Genomic DNA, 19,926 nt, shown 5'->3' with positions numbered 1-19,926 from the left:
AGAAAAAGAAAAGGGAGTCCGTCAAGGCCATATTAGAATAAAACAATGGGAAGAGAGCCATAGGCTCTGGATGCTTGATGCCAAAAAAACAAAAAGGAAAAACAAAATATGAGAAGAAAAAGAGGGCAATGCTGATGAAAATGAAATGAATAGGGTCCGCGCTTCGTGGGAAGCAATTATTATATCGATACCAAGAACAAGGGGAAAAGAACAAAAAGAAAAGAAAAAGACGTCTTGAAACTCTCACATCACATCACATATCGCGAGGGTTGAACCCATTTGTCATCCATTCGATATCGCGCGAGCTAGCAAGCTGCATCTCGCCAGGGCCCTTGCCGTCCTGTTGGGCCTCGGGTCCCGGCCGCCGGAAAAACAGCTCATCGGAAAACCCGTTATCCGAAACACCCAAGCCACACATCTGTACATCGACGTCTTCATCAGTAGTACTAGCTGAGATAGTCGACAACGAGCTCAATGACATGTTGGACTTGTGGCCCTTCTTGTGGCCATTTTCGCCACAGTCACGACCCCAGGCATCAGCCATGAGTGATGGTAAAGCGCCATCAGAGGGCAGGTCAAAGTTGAAGTTGAAGCTCTGTGTGGGAGTGGCGTTTTGATCCGGCGAGGGAAAGGTTTCGGAAGCTGGAGCTGAGAAAATGGGAGAGTTGAGGACACCCGTCATGGAAATCGATTCGGGCAAGTGCAGGTGAGCAAGAGGAACCGGAGGCACGCGCTTGGCAGCAGGAGGAGGCGAGAGAAAGGTGGTAAACGCAGAAGGTGTCTCAGGGACAGCCGGCGAGGCAAAGTTGTAGTCAAGGTCAACATCATCATCAACATCGGCGGACGAGCAAGGAGCAAACACAGACTCTTCCTCAACCTCAGTTGTCTCGTTATCCAGAGGAAAGGCCGTGACGGTGCTAAGAGAAGAAGAGATAGGCGGGACGAAAGATAGGCTGGACCAGGATGATACAGGACGCGAAATAGCCGATGATCCAGGGCGTGAGATGGCCGATGACCCAGGGCGCGAAGAAGTCATGACACTGCTGTTTATGCTACTGCAAAGACTGCTAGCTTCATAAGCTTCGTCATCGGTGGGTGTGACAATTACATCAGGCTGGTACTCGTGGGCCAGTGGGTGAACAACTGAAAACTGCGAGGCACAGCGTTCCTGAGGCGTGTTTGGTGTTTGAGGGCTGCTGTCAACTAAAAAACGACGCAAAGACTCAGGTGAGATATCACGAGAGCGGCTAGTCTGGCGTGATGCGCAGCGGGAGTGTGGCTCTTCATTGTAGGGCAGGTACATGTTGGACATGGGCGAAGGGAGGTTGACAGTAGATCTCGAGATAGAGCTAGCAAGAGGCAGATCAGGGACAGAAGACGATGAAGACAATGACAGACTATGAGACCCAGATAGTCGATCGTAATTCTCACTTCGTTGGTCCTGGTTATCCAGGCTACCCTCAGAAGCACGGTCTCGAGAGCTATCACGCTCGCGAAAGTTGCGGAAGAAGCGACGCCATGAAGGAGCAGGGCTCAAAGAACGTGAGGATGTTTTGTGACGCAAAAGTCTTTTGTCGCCTCCCTGAGAACTGCCAGGACGAGGAAAAGCAGTCGCCAAGCGCTGAGCCATCGTTTGAATAGGGCTTGCCGCTGGGGTGGGAGTGGGAGCTGGCCTTGGGGCGACAAAGCGATCTGAAGGCCGCATGGTAGTCCAATCTGCTTGATGCAATGAGCTCATAGAGGCGCTGCGGTCGCGAAGAGTCTTTTCTACAGGGACAACAAGTGTGTTGACAGGCTGGCCAGGTAGATAAGGGCAAGTTGTGGTAGAAGGAAGAGTGGTATCATGGGTTTCAACTGAGCCATCAAGCTCGTACTATGAAACAAGAAAGCCGTGTTAGTAGGCGAAGTGCTAGTTCAAATAAGAGAAAAAAGGAAAAAAAGTTGGGAGTATCAACCCACATAGTAATAATAAGTACTGCCCATTTTCAGGCCACCAGACCGTTTCTTTTGTGATCCCAAAGGAGAAAATGAAGGCCCGGTATGTGATTCTGGGGAACCGTAGACCGGGCAATTAGAAGCAGAAGTAGAGGTAGGGCCGTCGCATATAATGTCTTGAAAGGCGTAGCAACCTTTCCACAAGCCACGATCTCGGCGTACGTCACGGCGTAAAGCGTAAGAGCGTTGGAAACTATCCCAAGAGCCAATCAAGTGCACGGTGAGCACGGATGGGTCCGTTTGGCTAAAGAAGAGGTTAGTTAGCTTGAAACAGTGGGAAGGTTTTTAGATGGCGGTATAGAATTTCAGGTCAGGCAACGAAGCAGAGCAGGGCAACCAAGAAAGCAGGGATGAATATAAAGGGCGAAGGACAGCGGATAGAGGGCGAGCAGAGAGCAGAGAGCAGAGGACAGATACAAGGCCAGGAAACGTACGTTTGAAGGGCACAACAAGAGAAAATTAAGGAAAAAAAATCTTTAAGCACAAGAAACGAGATATTAAGGCAGGCAGTAGAAGAGTTCGAGGAGAAAACGTTGAGTGTGGGAAGACGTGGTAGTGAGACGTAACAAGCGAGCAGTGAAGCCGGAAAATCGGCAATGATGGCAAATCGTTGGCGGTGAGAGCGGCGTTGAATAGAAATGAGAGGCAATGTAAAAGAACGACGAGTTGGAAAGAAAAATGAACGTAAGAAAACGAGAGTGAGAATAATGCAAATCGAAAATGGAATACAAAAGAAGGAAAAGACAGCACGAAACAAGAAGACACCAGCAAGTAAGAAGCCAGGAAATAAAGCAAAATGGTTAGGGCGGTGATGATCGGGCCTTTGGCCACAGTTATAGAAATAAAATCACAGGAAGACAGACAGAGACCATAAGAAAAGTACGAAATTCCGAAATTCGCTGGAATTCTGTTTAATTCTTATTTTTTCCTTTGTGCGCTCTCAGTCAGGTTGTTTCCTTTTTCTCTAGCCTGGCTGTTTGCTTCATGCATCGGACAAGGCAAGCATCAAGCAAGAGGCAAGCACAAAATGCAACAGCAAATGCACAGGCCTTATTAGTCCAAGATCGGACAAGGAAAGAACAAACGCACTGGCCAATTCTCAGCAGATTTTAATTCCAGCAACTGCCTAGCCGTGACGAGGAAGAAACAGCGGGCTGTGGCAGCAAGTATGGAAAATAATAATAAAAAAGAGGATAAAATAAGGGAATAAAAAGAAATGGGCATTTTTTGCCCACCAGCCCTGAAAAATTGGGGCTTTGCTGACATGTAGCTTTGGTGCTGGTGCTTTTGCATTCATTACTTGGTACCGGCGGTGCTTGGGGCCTTGCTTGAAATATGGAAACCAGCGTCATGTAACGCCGCAACGTTGGTTTGGAGGGCTGGCACTTGCGTTTTTGGAAAGGACATTTCAAGTATATTGGCCGTTCGCTAATAGCGGAAGGTGGGTTTGGCCCAGTACACACTTACGTACTTTCGTGTGCACCCCTTTGGCCAGCGAGAGAAGAGGAAAGATGTATGTGTATCTAGGCTTAGGCTTAAGGCTTGCTCTTGCGATTAACAAGAAATGGGAGTTGCTTTAGGGCTTTCGACGGGAGGGAAAGAGCAGCCAGCGCACAAAAAAGGCGATGTAGAGAAGAGAAATTGCCCGGACAAGAAGACTTACAGCATAAATGTTACAAGTGTCGTGGTCGGATCCATGGTGCAGTACGACCGGGGGAGGGTAATAAAGATTGAACTCAAGGCTTAGGCCTACTTAGCAAGAACTGCAGGGAAAACCAACCAAAACCAAAAAGTGCCGTCGAACCAAAGCCGAGGACGCACTGGGCAGCCCGGCGTCTTGCTTCAAATCTCGTCGTTCTGACTTGGCTTGCTAGCCTAGAGAGAAAAGTTCTTGGTTGCTGTATTAAGCGACTAGGGCAGCGTATATAGCGACTTGGTGTGAGAACAGTATTGACGCAAAAGAAAGCACATGCACAGCGCACGACCGTTTTTTTCTTGCTGACTATGACCAGAAAGACCAGCGGAGAAAAAACGAAAAAAACCCTCTTGCAGGTTGAATAATCCAGCATGCAGGTGTGTTTGTTCGTTCGTCTACGTCTGCATCTGCAATGCACCCTCGCCTAACGTAGGCATAGCAAAGTCACTATATAGCAGGACCAGGTTTTTGTCCCAAAGGGCGAGGACGAGGGGGAGGAGGAGGCAGAGGCGAGCGGCGGAGGGTCCTTTGGGCAAGAATAAAAAAAGAAATCTTGGATATTGGCTCGGGGATTCAGAATTGAAGGTAGCGTGTGCACAGATCAGCCGCCAAAACGAAGCACGAAGAAAATATTCCAAAAAAAAAAGAGCGCGACTCGGGTTAATAAGAACGAGGAGAGAGAAAGAGAAGAGAGACAAGGGAGAGGGAGACGAGGAGAGAGAGGAAGAACAGAAGCACTTGTAAAAGGAAAGAGGGGGACAAATAAGTTACATACTAGCAATTGCACAAGCCAAGTCCAAGATCAAAGGAGCTATGAAAAAAAAAGGAAAAAAAAAAAGACAATTGATCCAAAGGGGGAAGGAAAGCAGCAAAAACAGCACCAAAAGCAGTCGGAACAGGAAGCCACGACCCACAAAGGAAAGTAAGCCACAGTCTGCTCACACTGTACACGGAGGACAGAGAAACAAGAAAGGCAATCAGACAGAGAATCAAGTATCGCACCGGCCAGTGGAACATCGCTCCCAGCGCCACAATCGGCAGCCAAGGGGAGCCTTGCAGGAAAGACAGCCGCCCATGGAGCGCAAATCTACAGGCCGAAAGCAGGACAAAGGCACATATCCCTCATCCCATCCCAGGCTGCTATCCTCCCGGCTCACACTGTCCTGCCCCTTCTTGTCCTACATACCGACACACAGCGTCCCCACAATGTCTGATGCATGTACAATCAAAAACACCAGCCTGTCCTCCATCGATCCCTCCGTCCAAATCAAATTACCAGAGCAAGAAAAGCCAAGATCCAAAAAGTCCTCTACCTTGTTCAACAGCTGTTTTACCGTCCTTGTAAGCTGAGAAATCTCAAACCACGCAATTGGTAACCGAATTCCAAGCCCCAAGCCTCCCCTCGCCTTCTTCGAGGCAACGGCAAGTCCTGGAGTCAAGGGTCGTTTGCTTATAGCCTAACCCTAACGTAAACGTCCCTTCTGGGGTTCTTTTTTATTTTTTTTTCTTTCAGTCCTCTCTTCCCTTGTCAAACGCCCCCTGTCTTCACAACACGGATCCGCCGCAACGACAGAAAAAAACTTTACTGCCACCCCCTTGTCACAGGTTTCCGCAAACCAAATTTCTCTTTGTCTTGCCGTCGTCTTCATTCTCCTTGCCAATATTGCCTGCTTGTCTGGCTCTCTATGTGCTGTCTTTTGACACTTTCACGCCTTCTAGTCCCATAAATACGCTTTTTATTTTTAGAAGCCCCTTCTGTTCTGGTAAGGACACGCTCGAATAGCGTTTACCCTTCGCGCCTTCCTTTCTGGGGCCTCCCTCCGAAAATGCAATAGAACTTTACGCACCACGCCGCCCTCCATTTCTCTGCTGTGTTTGGGTGTTTATATACTTGTATGTTTGTATACTTGCATGCTTGCTTGTTTGTCCGGTTTCTTCTAGAACAGTTCCTTGCTCAGCTCAGCATCTTTTCCTGTCTTCCTTAGCTCGTAAAATGCCGTTCTGGCTGTATTGCTTCTCCCTAGCTCTCTATCAGGCAGTTGCCCTGCATTTGTGTTCCTCATCCGTACCTTCCCCGGCGCCTGCCCTGTTGGTGCACTGGTCCTTCCTAAATCCCAACTCCCACCAACCTGCATGCGTGGGCGGCATGCGTGCCATCATACAACTAATAGAGCCAGCGAAATATCAAACGCCCCTAGCACTGTGAGCTCTTTTCTTTTCTTGGGTGCAGCGGCGCCCTGCCCTGTCTCCTGTCTTATTTGCGTCTTGGCTAGGCTGGCTCTGGCTTCACGAGGGAGGTGAGAAAAGAAGAGGAGAGAAGGGAATAGAGGAGGTTAGAGGAGGCCAGTTCGCTGCTGCACCAAGTTTGTCAATCTCTTTTGATCCTTCTTGATTTGCCCTGCCATCCAATGAAATGGTAAATTACGCCCCCACGACCCATCAAGCTTGGGTCATTGTCTGGCCGGGCATGTGTATACTTATTATTCTACGTGCCTTTTGTGATTCTGCCTTCAGCTTTCTATCACGCGCTGTGCACTCGACGCTCATGTCTTTTCCCCCTTTCTTTTTGTCTTCGTGCTCTGCTCTGCTTGCTCCTCTTTGCATGCTACAGTCTTATCAATCAGCTAAAGGTCAAGGCCTCTCAGTGCCATTGCACGTATTGCATGAGTGGCAATTATGGTTGATGATTTGCGTGTCACTTAGCTGACATGGAAGTGAAATCGGCCCGTGTATCCTACCACACCCAGCTCAAAAACCCTCCATGTCTGCCTCTTTATTTGGGTCTTCTTATTGACCTCTTTATTGTGGTTTTTGCCTCTGTATTCTGATTCACAATTTGCAATCCACATACACTTGATCGCCCTTCGTTTCGCTTCAAGTCTGTCAAGCAGCCTTGTCCTGTGCCTCCTGCAATCACCCATTCATCTTGCTGCCACTCTCAGCACCCCCAAGTTACATGTGCACCTACCAAAACCTAACACAAATCCTCTGTCACCCATAATATATGGTTGCCGTACCTGTGTAATGCAACATCTGCTATGCATGCATGCTCACGTTAGGGTGACGGAGCGCCACCCGAAACACGCCCCTGGCCACTACGTTTTGCCCTTTGTTGGCTATGGCTGACATCGTTTGCTTGTTTGTGTTCCCCAAAGATGCTTCGAAGCTACAAGAACTATCCGACTTTGTCTTGGAGTCTGTAGCAACCATATGCGTGTCTAGAGTGGTTTCTGCCAAATTCCCGCCCCCCCAGCCTTTGTCTTGGAGAATTTAATTGTCTTGGCCGTTTATTTACATGCAGCCGAAATTGAAGAAAAGGCAGTACTTTCTATGCACTGGCTGGGATATGGCCTATTTTAGTGGTTGTCCCTAGGCATTTGCTGTTTGTCGTTGTGCCTACTGTCTTGTACAAAGAACATGCGTTTGGTAGTTGGGGTGATGGCGTATTGCCACCAGTCGCAAAGGAGCTGTGCGCGCCTGATGCCGGCTGTATGGCAACTTGAGGCTTCACTGCAGTGATTGGCATTCAATGCGTGACGCGAGTGTGGCTGCAGGGGCTATTGCTTCCATGACTTGCTCGGGTATGTTAACCCATTCAGACGCATATATTGATTCTTTCATTCTGGTTAGCTGCAGTTGTCCTACCTAGCTGTGTTACTATGCGCCCTCACATCTGTGCCAGGACCGGTTTGGACCGGCTGCTTGCACTAGGAAACTCCCGCTTACTCTTAGCTTTTTTGCAGCTTGCGAGCGACCATGACTGGTCCTGTAGCCGAACATGGTGCTCTTGGGAATGTTGCCATCGAAGACTCTCGTAGGTAGAAACCTGTACATAACTGCTGAGCCGTATCTTTATGTAAAGAGCGAGCTAACGAAACCCACTAATAGGTATGTATAATGGCCCACTCTGGAGCGCTACACATATTGTCAACAATAACTATTCCTTCAAGTGGTACCCTTGAAATTATTGCCCCCCCCCTGGGGTTAAACAGCTTGCTCACAATAACTGCCAGCTGGATATCTGTGGCATTTCATGTAGTGCTATCGGGCCCATCAGATGCTTCGTCATCAAAGTCACCAAGGGCCCAAAAGTTGGATTCCGCTTCTGATAAGGGGGTTCTTGTAACCCTGTACAGAAACTAGTGGCTGCCTGTCTCCCTCTAACGTTTTGCCGTTTCGTCTGCTGTATGGTGATTAGTTCGGCGTTTCCCATTATTGGATTCTAGGGATACCTGACATGTAATATATTTCTGAATGGCCGTCACATGTTTCATCGGGTGCGATTAGGGTATGACTCTATGTCATGCAACGACTTTCTAGTTTGCGAGAAAGCCGAAATGCCTATTGTTGTCGTCTAATTGATCACTTACGCGTTTGTATGCTATGTGGATGGGCTGATGGGATAATTCTACTAGCTTGCTAGGGCTTCTATCACACTGTTGGAATCGCTGTTCTAGCAGTGGGAAAGAAAAGCTAAGCCCGACACTGCGGAGCTCATTACTGCACATCCATCCACTGTACTCCAGAACGCTGCTCTACTTTGCGTCTTCCGCAGTACTGCATTATTATCCGAAGTGCTAGTGCATGTGAATTTTCGACATACATTGAGAACGATAGGGTCGATATTAAGTAGTGTGCGAGGATTATAAACATACGACAGGTAACAAAGATGAGTTTGCCATCTTCGCCGCCACGTCCCTTCGGAAACTATTGGGAGGAGTGCAGACGCGAGCCCTGCTCTTCGGCTGTCAGTTATCTCGCGGCACACAGGCTATGGTCTTAAGCACTAATTTACATCTTCCCGTAGGCTCAGCTGTGTTATCATAACTAACGGTATATGAACGTACTGTATGCGTTTCCTTAATCTTGTCCCGGTAATAGCCTTGGGTGAGTTATGCTTGTGACTGCTAGTCTCTGGGAATAGGTGTGGTAATTGTGTTGACTGTGTGAGAGAAGGCCTACGTCTATGCCTGAGGGGCTGCTGAAAGGGCGAATTAATTGACACAATAGTAGCTGTACGTGGTCTACCTTTCAGGGGATCTGAGCTTTTATCTCAATGGGTAAGAAATATGTGCTAAATTCCAATTAGGTATGTCAGTTATATAATTGGAACTTGGCGTTGTGATGTCCGATAGCTCTTCAATGGTTAGCCCACTTGAAATCAAGTAAGCCTGGGTGCGTTATACCTGTGTAATATGAACTAGGAAGCTCTCTAGCCACAAGTCCTCAGGAGCCGCTACGACCTGCCCTCTCCCGAATCGGTTGCTACGGTTTTCTCAAAGATACTTGACCTCACTGTATGTGCTGTGATGGCCTTGGACATGGCTGCAACATCCATGCAGCCCTCAAACTATCTGACCTTCAGTTTGGCACATGTCTTTTGGGTAACCGAGACAAGTATTAGTCTCGCATAACCGTAGTGGAATTAGCTTTCAAGACCATTTGTACGACAAGGAAAAACATGGCCCCTTACTTGATGAGCACGAGATTAAAGAATAATGAAACAGGCATGCTTCTCTAGCTTCAAATATACCTGCAATCCGCAATAGAGCTAAGGTGACTGTGAAACAGAGGGTAGTGTTATGGCAAGCATGTGTTGAACATTTCAACCTTAACTGAGACATGTGTCTAGCTGGAAGGCCACTACAGAATGGCGAGGCTGCTGGAATTTGGGATTTGGATTGTAGGCATGTGGATGCCATGTGCTGTTGCGACAATTCTGGAACAGTAAGTGCAGCAATGAAGACTGGATTGCCAGGAGACGGTGGTACAAAGCCGGATATCAAGAACCAGGATCAGGGAGATAACTTGGTGCCGGGCTGGATAGAAATGGAGACCACACATACGCTTTTCAGTAGACTGGCCTTTTATGTGCTGGTGATGGCAGACCAAGGTACGGTGGAACGGCTGAATAAGAGTATGAGGACCTCCTACATGCGCCATCCATAGCCCTTGAGGAGCATGAGCGAATGTGAGTCTTTTTCATGTTACACAAAGGCAAATTACCATGTACATTTTCCACCAAGTAAAATAGCGCAATGCTATGCCTGCAGATGGTTATACTGTGGCTACAGAGCCTGGAGTCTACGTGACGGGAGGTGGAGACAACCTGGCCTGCAGCTAGGCAATGCAGCCTGACAGGGCATTCATCGCCACATAATCTTTTTTGAGTGCAATCTCCGAGCGAAACTGCTACCTCGAGAAGGCGCCGACGCCTCTAGACGAGCAGCTTTGAGTCCCGACGTGCGGGTCTTGTCGCATGCAGGAGTATTGGATAGTATGGCGAGCAGGTTGATTAATGGCGTGGGTTTGTGTCCAGCTACTCATTTGTTGCTTGGTTGGCTGAACTAGCACTATCGAGGGGTCAGGGCGGGGCCTGAGAGCGTTCCTGGAGCCAGAAGTAGACAGGCTACAGGGGAGGGAGACGACGGACGAATGCTAGAAGAAGAGCAAAGACAAAGAACTTGAAGATCAACGACCGAGAAAAGAGGAAAGAAAGCTAAGGAACAAAGAGGAGGGGAAGAATACTATTGTGCGCATTTTTTCACCGCCTTTTGAGCTAAGGCTCACCCAATGATATAGCGCGATTAGGCTTGACCCAGCCAATAAGGTTAGAGAGCTTGCCCCACATTAGGACTTCACCGCCATACAGCGAGTGGCCTTTGTCCTTGGTGGCTTCGTCTAGTATTCTCGTACTGTAACTTTTGGATATAGACGGGGCCGCCTGGAATTTGTAGTGGAAGATGCCCAAATTGCCCATGCAAGTCTCAGTAGCTAGACGAGCGCTGAATTTATTCCAGATATTTGCACTCAAGTACGTGAAATAAAGCCGGCAGAATTGTAGAGGCCTGTACCTAGCCAATCGCCGAAAAGCTGGCTATTTGACCCACATCTCTCCAACAAAGCTCAGCCCGAATACTATGGATAACTAACTACCAGTCGTTCCTCTCGTTTGATTGCCCTGTCTTGAGCGGAGCATGCATATAGGTGTAGCGGAGGATGGCACATCACCACCAGTCAAAAAGCGTTAGGCGCCTGGCGTCAGCGGGCCGGCCTGCGACGCTAGGTCTGAGAGAGAGCTATAGTCTATGCCCAACACGCCTGCCATGTCAGTCCCCTATTTATCATCGGCATATGTGGTTGCAGGAGCATCCGTTACTCATGCGCGCCAATGGTTTCTCTCGTTTGATTTCCCTGTCTTGAGCGGAGCATGCATATAGGTGTAGCGGAGGATGGCACATCACCACCAGTCAAAAAGCGTTAGGCGCCTGGCGTCAGCGGGCCGGCCTGCGACGCTAGGCCTGAGAGAGAGCTATAGTCTATGCCCAACACGCCTGCCATGTCAGTCCCCTATTTATCATCGGCATATGTGGTTGCAGGAGCATCCGTCACTCATACGCGCCAATGGTTTCTCTCCGTTAAAGCTTCCTTCGTGCTTCTTTTTGCCTCGTGCACACACCAGTATTTCCACTAGTTTCCCCACCTTTAACTGCAACTCACTATGGCTAGTCCTGAGGTGAATGGCCTCGAGGCCTCGGAGAATGCTGTTGCCAGCCCTCCCCTGGATACTGATCTATTGGACACTGCTGAGCAAAGTGTTTCTGTTGAGAGTCATCATGACCTGATGACATTTGCAAGCGCCAACCCCGAGGCCACTGCTCATGGCACCTCGAGCGGCACTACGACACACCCTACGACACACCCCCCTCCCTCCAAGTGCTGCTCCAAATGCCCGCTCGTCTGGTAGCAGTGAGGAGAGTAGCAGCCCGATGGAAGCTGGGGATTATGATCCTATTTCTTCCGATAGAGAGCTTCTTATACGCTGCTACGCCAAGGCCTGCCTGCCTGCTTGGCTACGAGATTTCTTGCCACAGATCAGCCAGTACATTGCCCGTAAGATGGTCGACCCGGATCCCCGAGCACCGAGTCTGCTGGAACGCAACCAGCTAAGTCCTGTTCCTTCAGTCGGCTATGATTCTCGGGCTATATCTGTTGCGATTGCACTACTTAACTGTCCCATGGTGCTCCATCTATCCATGGCAACCTAAATTGGACTTCATTGTTTGAGTGCAACGGCCGAAAAAAAGAATCCAGGCCTGGTTATGTATCAGAAACGGAATGAATAAAAGTAGAGTGATAGGTTGGGGCAAGAGACCATGCTATGGTCAACGGCTAGCGAAGGGTCAACCGAGGCTGGCCCTGCATTGTAACTTTTAAATTTACAAAGGCTACACTGCACTTTCACTGCACTGTACTGTATAGTTAAGTCAGCTGGCCGTAATCAGCACCGGTACATGTGTATATTCAATGTCACAACTACAGAAATGTTAGTGGTGTAGGGGGGTGGCAGATAGAAGCCAGGAGCGTAGTAAGAGCTGGAAGAAAGAAGAGGACCCTGTGCCTAATAACAGTTATGTGACAGGTAGCTTTTGGGCATCAAATTGCAGAGAGGGGTGGGGTGAGAGCAGGGCCCACCGGCTGCCCGCCACGACGGTCTCTCTTTAGCCCTGCTCCGCTGTCTTCTGCGTTTTATGTGTAGAATACATGCAAGCGGAGGGGATGGTGGCACACTACGACCAGTCATAGCGGCGTTAAACGTCTGTCGTTGGCGGGGTTTCGGCACTAGACTTGGGCGCTTGAGCCCACGCCCATTGGGTCTCCTCTCCGCCGCCTCCGTATATAGCTGCGGGAGTAGTCTCTAAAATCTCTGCAGATGATTTTGCTTGTCTGTAGGTTACTCCTTCGTGTTCTTGTTGTCTCGTTGGTGATACTTGGGTGCAGCCTCCGCACACTGATATCTGCTCATCAATACCCACTCTTAACGCCACCCTCCACGCGCCATACGCCACACTCATCATGGCTTACCATAGGGTTAATGGCAACCACCTTCCTAGCAGTGATGTGGCCGACTCCCCTCCTAGCAGTGCCACAGCAGTCTCTCCTCTAGACAGCTCCCCATCCAGCGCTACTGAGCAGAATGTTCCCGCCGAGGATCCATCGATATTTCCAGCTACTAGTCCGGAGGTAGATGCCCATGATACCCCTAATAGTGCCGTGGCAGCCCCTCCCCCAAACACCACTCTACCTAGCAGTACTGAACAGGGCGTCCCTGTCAGCGACCAACAGATTCCGCCCGCGGCTGCAGTAGTTGGCTCCGAAGTTAGCAGTCACAGCCCTTCACATGATGCTGCCACGTCGTCTAGTGCTGCCTCGTCCTCTAGTCCCCTGAGGTATTTGCCTCCAGGAGCACGGCGGCGCGTTTCCAATCTCAGTGATCACCGGATTAATATCTATGGCATTCCGCGCAGTGCTGTCAGGGCCGCCTCTTCATATGCTTCCCCATGCAGCGTAGGAGAGGGGCAAGGATTGGACTCTACTTCTTCCAACAGAGAACTTCTCATCACGCTCTATGGTCAGGCCCGCCTACCTGGCTGGCTACGAAAGCTTTCCCCGCAAGGCACCCATTTCATTGCCCGTAAGATGGTTGATTCGGTATTTCCTGTTCCCAAGAAGCCAAGATATTCTGAAAATGATGGCCTGCCCAATGGATGCCGTGTGGTAAATGGACTTCCCCGCATGCTCGAAGGAGTAGTAGTAGATGGCTACACATCATTCAAACACTTTCTACTCTGCAAGAAACACAGGCTGCCAATTGACCTAGTCTACTCGATCGCCCATGCATCAGCTCATAACGTGAACCAATCAATGGGAGAGGTCCATAACCTCTCCAAATCTCTCATCACACATGCAGAATCTCTGTTCCAGAAATGGGAAGGCAAAGTCCAGTCTGATGCTGAGGAGCTGGCTGACGAGTTTGACTTCAAGACCTTCTGTGGTATGGCTTACAAGCTATGGAAGTGCATCATTGAGGAATGCCCTAGCTACTACTTAACGTCATTCCCCCAAGCACCTGATATTTGCGGCCTACACCCTCCTGACTTTTTCAAACTCCTAGTCCCGCACTTCCTTCACGAGGAGACAGATTGTCTAGTGCCAATCACGTGCCTCCATCACATCTTCGCCGACCTCTTAGAAGACGCACAGAAAGCCTTCAAAGATGTGGTTGACGTCAGTGACACTGATGCTGCTACCGAGATGGATCTCGTGGCTGATGTGGTATTTTGTGATAAGAGGGACCTTGCGTCTCCATCTACCGTGCTGCGGCACCAGACTCTGTTTGCCATCTTCCGCAAGATTGCATTCATCATCCAGACAGCTGGGGCTTGGGAATTCCTCTTCTCGTATTGCAGCATCGAGGACGGTGAAGTCGAAATGGAAAAGTTCGTGCAGGACACAGACATAGACTTCACAAAACTAAGCGTTGAGAAATCGCTGGTCATTATCGCATCTCGTTTTTGTGTTGTGCTAGAGCGCCCTGATCTTCTAAAAAAGTGCTGGGCTTTTGTCCATGACGCATACATGATGCATAAACTGAACCATGCAGTTATCTTACGGCACTGCGTAGACAGCGAATATGATGCTTTCGGCTCCTATAAGCATTCAAAAGAGGACCCAAGTCTGTTCCATACTATTGGAGCTGGCACGATTTATGTACCTGCAAGACTCCGAGTGTTTTTGATTTCATCTGTGTTGATGGCCTTGGGCATACTATACTTGTGGATGTCTATCAGATCGGCCTCGGATGACAGGTTTGGGAACCACGTTAGTTTAATCCTGCTGCTCGCCGGCGCAGTTCTTGGAATTGGGCCGGGCATCATAAGGCGCGGCTGGACCTATTACGACTTTGTCCGTTGGCGGATGCCCATCAGTGGGACTTCTGAGCTTGGATCGCGTGCGTACATTACAGCTTTAACTGTTGCTAAAACATATGACCTTCGCATATCTGGCCCCTACAACGGGGTGTTTCCAGACTTGTACTGCTCAGCTGAAGGCAGCCTAAGAGTCGACGTGCCGATTCGGCTAGATGATGCTCAGCAGCATAACACCATATATTATAGCATCGACTACGATGGGGTGCTTGTTGTGCGGCTGCATGATAAAATGACGCGCATGTACCCGAACCGAGTAAACTTTTTCTCAAGGGAGGTGATCCAAACAGACCCCTTGGGCGATTATAGACGAATATGGAATCTGCAGCAGGAATTAAAAGATGGGTTGATAGCTTAGCAGGGGGGTTGTTCTGACAGTCTGATGCTAGGGCTGCTATTGCTGCATGAAGAGACCGTGAAAGAACGCAATACGAATAGAGACTAGCAACTTGATGGTAGTGGGCTATACCTTGCGTGACAACCTGGAAAGTATAGAATGGGGGGAGAGAGACAACGAGGGAGGGGCAGAGCACATGTCGGAGAAGAGACGACAAACCTAGTCAACAAGAAATTAAGAAATTCACACAGCACAAAGAAGAGAAGAAGTGAAGAAGAATACGGGAAGATCTGTAAGCTAACCCGTGACACGTACTAGGACTTTGTCCGCTGTCGGATGCCTGTTCGCAAGACGTCTCAGCTTGGATCGGACTGGTATCCCGCAGTTTTGACTGTTGCAAAAGTCTATGACATCCAGCTATCTGGTCCTTACAACAGCGTCTTTCCCGACTCATATTGCTCAGTTAGAGGCACCCCAAAAGTAGATCTACCGACTAGGTTGCGTGACGTCCAAGGTAGTGATGTAGCCTATAACATGGACTACGATGAGAGGCTTGTAGTACAGCTCAATGAGAAGCGCACGAAAGTGTACTCAAACCGAATCAACCATCTCATTCGACAGGACATTGAAATAGACCCGCTTGCCGACGTCCAAACATTGAAGAAGTTGGCTAACCGCCACAAAGATATACTGCTTGCTTAGCGGAGACTTTAAGCCTTGTATGTCTGCTATGTTAGATTGAGTAGATGCTAGGGTGTTGCATCAGATCTCCCTCCATAGCCAGCTGTTGGGTGCCCCTTGGTTTATACTCCTATTCAAGTAGTAGATACACTTTCATATCCGCGCGCTATCGTGTGTGCCGCAATGCAAACTCAAGGACCATTTCTGGATATCTCTATCTCATTCTGCAGGTAGGCACACAGAATGAGGCCAGCTGGGCGCACGAAGAACCCCCCCCCCCTTCTCGCTTTTGGGCATTAAATTGCAGAGAGGGGGGGGGGGTAAGGGGGTGGGGTGAGAGCAGGGCGCCCTGGCTGTCCGCCACAACGGTCTCTCTTTAGCCCTGCTCCGCCGTCCTCTGCGTTTTATGTGTAAAATAAATGCAAGCAGAGGGGATGGTGGCACACTACAACCAGTCACAGCAGCGTTAAACGTGTGGCGTTGGCGGGGTTTCGGCACTAGACTTGGGCGCTTGAGCCCACGCCCATTGGGTCTCCTGTGTGCCGCCTCCATATATAACTGCGGAAGTAGTCTTTAAAATCTCTGCAGATGCTTTTGCTTGTCTTTAGTGAACTCCTTCGTGTTCTTGTTGTCTCGTTGGTGATACTCCACACACTAAGATCTGCTCATCAATACCCACTCTTAACGCCACACTCACGCGCCATACGCCACACTCAGCATGGCTTACCCTAGGGTTAATGGCAACCACCTTCCTAGCAGTGCCACAGCAGTCTCTCCTCTAGACACCTCCCCATCCAGCGCTACTGAGCAGAATGTTCCCGCCGAGGATCCATCGATATTTCCAGCTACTAGTCCGGAGGTAGATGCCCATGATACCCCTAATAGTGCCGTGGCAGCCCCTCCCCCAAACACCACTCTACCTAGCAGTACTGAACAGGGCGTCCCTGTCAGCGGCCAACAGATTCCACCCGCGGCTGAAGTGGTTGGCTCCAAAGTTAGCAGTCACAGCCCTTCACATGATGCTGCCACATCGTCTAGTGCTGTCTCGTCCTCTAGTGCACTGAGGTATTTGCCTCCAGGAGTACGGCGGTGCGTTTCTAATTTCAGTGATCGCCGGATTAATATCTATGGCATTCCGCGCAGTGCTGTCAGGGCCGCCTCTTCATATGCTTCCCCATACAGCGTAGGAGAGGGGCAAGGATTGGACTCTACTTCTTCCAACAGAGAACTTCTCATCACGCTCTATGGTCAGGCCCGCCTACCTGGCTGGCTACGAAAGCTTTCCCCACAAGGCACCCATTTCATTGCCCGTAAGATGGTTGATTCGGCATTTCCTGTTCCCAAGAAGCAAAGATTTTTTGAAAATGATGGCCTGCCCAATGGATGCCGTGTGGTAAATGGACTTCCCCGCATGCTCGAAGGAGTAGTAGTAGATGGCTACACATCATTCAAACACTTTCTACTCTGCGAGAAACACAGGCTACCAATTGACCTAGTCTACTCGATCGCCCATGCATCAGCTCATAACGTGAACCAATCAATGGGAGAGGTTCATAATCTCTCCAAATCTCTCATCACACATGCAGAATCTCTGTTCCAGAAATGGGAAGGCAAAGTCCAGTCTGATGCTGAGGAGCTGGCTGACGAGTTTGACTTCAAGACCTTCTGTGGTATGGCTTACAAGCTATGGAAGTGCATCATTGAGGAATGCCCTAGCTACTACTTGACGTCATTCCCCCAAGCACCTGATATTTGCGGCCTACGCCCTCCCGACTTTTTCAAACTCCTAGTCCCGCACTTCCTTCACGAGGAGACAGATTGTCGAGTGCCGATCACGTGCCTCCATCACATCTTCGCCGACCTCTTAGAAGACGCACAGAAAGCCTTCAAAGATGTGGTTGACGTCAGTGACACTGATGCTGCTACCGAGATGGATCTCGTGGCTGATGTGGTATTTTGTGATAAGAGGGACCTTGCGTCTCCATCTACCGTGCTGCGGCACCAGACTCTGTTTGCCATCTTCCGCAAGATTGCATTCATCATCCAGACAGCTGGGGCTTGGGAATTCCTCTTCTCGTATTGCAGCATCGTGGACGGTGAAGTCGAAATGGAAAAGTTCGTGCAGGACACAGACATAGACTTCACAAAACTAAGCGTTGAGAAATCGCTGGTCATTATCGCATCTCGTTTTTGTGTTGTGCTAGAGCGCCCTGATCTTCTAAAAAGGTGCTGGGCTTTTGTCCATGGCATAGACATGAAGCCTAGCCTAAACTATGCAGTTATCTTACGGCACTGCGTAGACAGCAAACATGATGCTTTTGGCGTCCATAACCATTCAAGAGAGAACCCAAGTCTTGTCGATACTATTGAAGCTGGCACGATTTATGTACCTGCAAGACTCCGAGTGTTTTTGATTTCATCTGTGTTGATGGCCTTGGGCATACTATACTTGTGGATATCTATCAGATCGGCCTCGGATGACAGGTTTGGGAACCACGTTAGTTTAATCCTGCTGCTCGCCGGCGCAGTTCTTGGAATTGGGCCGGGCATCATGAGGCGCGGCTGGACCTTTTACGACTTTGTCCGTTGGCGGATGCCCATCAGTGGGACCTCTGAGCTTGGATCGCGTGCGTACATTACAGCTTTAACTGTTGCCAAAACATATGGCTTTCGCATATCTGGCCCCTACAACGGGGTGTTTCCCGACTTGTACCGCTCAGCTGGAGGCAGCCTAAGAGTCGACGTGCCGATTCGGCTAGATGATGCTCAGCAGCATAACACCATAAACTATAGCATCGACTACGATGGGGTGCTTGTTGTGCGGCTGCATGATAAAATGACGCGCATGTACCCGAACCGAGTAAACTTTTTCTCAAGGGAGGTGATCCAAACAGACCCCTTGGGTCATTATAGACGAATATGGAATCTGCAGCAGGAATTAAAAGATGGTTTGATAGCTTAGCAGGGGGATGTCTTCTGATAGTCTGATGCTAGGGCCGCTATTGCTGCATGAAGACGCTGTGGAAGAACACAATGCGAATAGAGACTGGCAACTTGATGGTAGTGTGCTATACCTGGAAAGCATAGATGGGGGGAGAGGGACAACGATAGAGGGGCAGAGCACATGTCAGAGAAGAGACGACAAACCTAGTCAACGAAAAATTCACACAGCGCAAAGAAGAGAAGAAGAGAAGAAGAAGACGGGAAATGAAGGGAAATGGGACTGACGCAACAGCAGCGTAGACAGAGCAGCACAAGACACAGAAGACTCGACAACAGCCGTGGCAACACTGGCCCGTAGACTCTAGTCTTTTCCAGCACATCGCCTGGACATTTCCAGTGGGCGAAATAGACTGGGGGGCTCCTCTGGATCTACACACTCACTTCTATACGCCCGGCTCTGCGTGGACTGCAACTTGGGACCCACCCCCCAAAAGCCTTGAATCTGTGCTGATTTGTATCCTGTCCCTGTCCCTGACGCTGACCCTTTACCACCCCTATGCTGCAAAGCCCATCATGAGCCTGCGCTTACGACCCCTAATAGCACACGCAAGCAGAACGCCTACTCCCTATCGTTTTATTTTCAGCCATACTACTACGCATGCTGACTTGCATCTCGAGCTGACCCGGCTGTGTTTGAGGGCATGTGCTCAGATGATTGTACTTGCCCTCGACGCTCTCACTGCTCGCCAATCATTAACCACGCCCCTACACCATGGCTGACTCTAGGGCTGATATGCACCATGCTTCTAGGTATGCGCCCACAGGCAATGACGCCTAGATCAATATCTTTGGCGTTATAGAGTGCAGCCAGGGTTCCTTATTCTTTCAGAGACCCCGTAGTAAGCTCGGCTGCCTAGCTAGCTACGTAAGGACTGCTGTTTGATTGCCCGTGTAGTGGTTGGTTCGGCATAACACATATCCAGAAACACAGCCCTAGAAACATAGAAAGCTGGTCGGTTTAATCTACTCGCCTGTCTGCGCATGAGAACAATGCATGGATACGCCGATAGGAGGCGTGCATGATGCCTTCATATATCTCGTCATGAAAGCAGATTCCCCCTCGCAACAGTGGTTGGGCCTAGTCCGTCCCAATGTTGCTGCCATGACGTTGGTGAGTTTCGCCACAGAGCTTACATTATAATCACTACGTCATAAGGGAATGCAACTCGCGCCGTTACGTCATTCCCCCAGACACTTGATATTCATGGTCTGCGCGCCACCGACTAGGCCCCTCACCCGTACGGGCGCGAACTGCAAAGTGCCAGTCCCGGCCGCCCTATCACGTCATCGCAGAACTCTTAGATAGTTGCTGGCGTAGCAAGCTTAGATGGTTCTAGTCCTGGTGTTGCTAAGCTTAGTTTGATAGCAGATGGGGTCTTTCGTGACGGGAGAGCACCTGCATCCCCAACTCCTACGCAGCGGCGTCCGCTTCTCTTTGGCATCTT

The 19,926-nt window shown here is 49.6% G+C and overlaps 4 protein-coding genes across 4 annotated transcripts; 3 read left to right on the top strand and 1 right to left on the bottom strand.

Annotated features, from left to right (window-relative positions):
• Positions 1-253: 253 nt before the first annotated feature.
• HOO65_021138 (uncharacterized protein) lies at positions 254-1,705 on the bottom strand (the record flags this gene model as incomplete). The annotated part of the gene is made up of 1 exon (XM_071000260.1): positions 254-1,705. The coding sequence occupies one exon, from the start codon at positions 1,703-1,705 to the stop codon at positions 254-256; it is 1,452 nt and encodes a 483-aa protein (XP_070861776.1).
• A 9,487-nt stretch (positions 1,706-11,192) lies between these two features.
• On the top strand, positions 11,193-11,438 carry HOO65_021137 (uncharacterized protein; the record flags this gene model as incomplete). Its single annotated transcript, XM_071000259.1, has 1 exon — positions 11,193-11,438. One exon carries the CDS (start codon positions 11,193-11,195, stop codon positions 11,436-11,438), a length of 246 nt encoding a protein of 81 aa, XP_070861775.1.
• A 1,109-nt stretch (positions 11,439-12,547) lies between these two features.
• HOO65_021136 (uncharacterized protein) lies at positions 12,548-15,499 on the top strand (the record flags this gene model as incomplete). Its single annotated transcript, XM_071006412.1, has 2 exons — positions 12,548-14,716; positions 15,116-15,499. 2 exons carry the CDS (start codon positions 12,548-12,550, stop codon positions 15,497-15,499), a joined length of 2,553 nt encoding a protein of 850 aa, XP_070861774.1.
• A 697-nt stretch (positions 15,500-16,196) lies between these two features.
• HOO65_021135 (uncharacterized protein) lies at positions 16,197-18,440 on the top strand (the record flags this gene model as incomplete). Its single annotated transcript, XM_071000258.1, has 1 exon — positions 16,197-18,440. One exon carries the CDS (start codon positions 16,197-16,199, stop codon positions 18,438-18,440), a length of 2,244 nt encoding a protein of 747 aa, XP_070861773.1.
• Between the last annotated feature and the right edge of the window lie 1,486 nt (positions 18,441-19,926).

This window comes from Ceratocystis lukuohia, assembly GCF_044167205.1.
Source record: "Ceratocystis lukuohia strain C4212 chromosome Unknown Supercontig2_pilon, whole genome shotgun sequence".
Lineage (NCBI taxonomy): Eukaryota > Fungi > Ascomycota > Sordariomycetes > Microascales > Ceratocystidaceae > Ceratocystis > Ceratocystis lukuohia.
The sequence above is the reverse complement of the archived record's forward strand: the minus strand, read 5'-3'. Positions and strand labels throughout refer to the sequence as shown.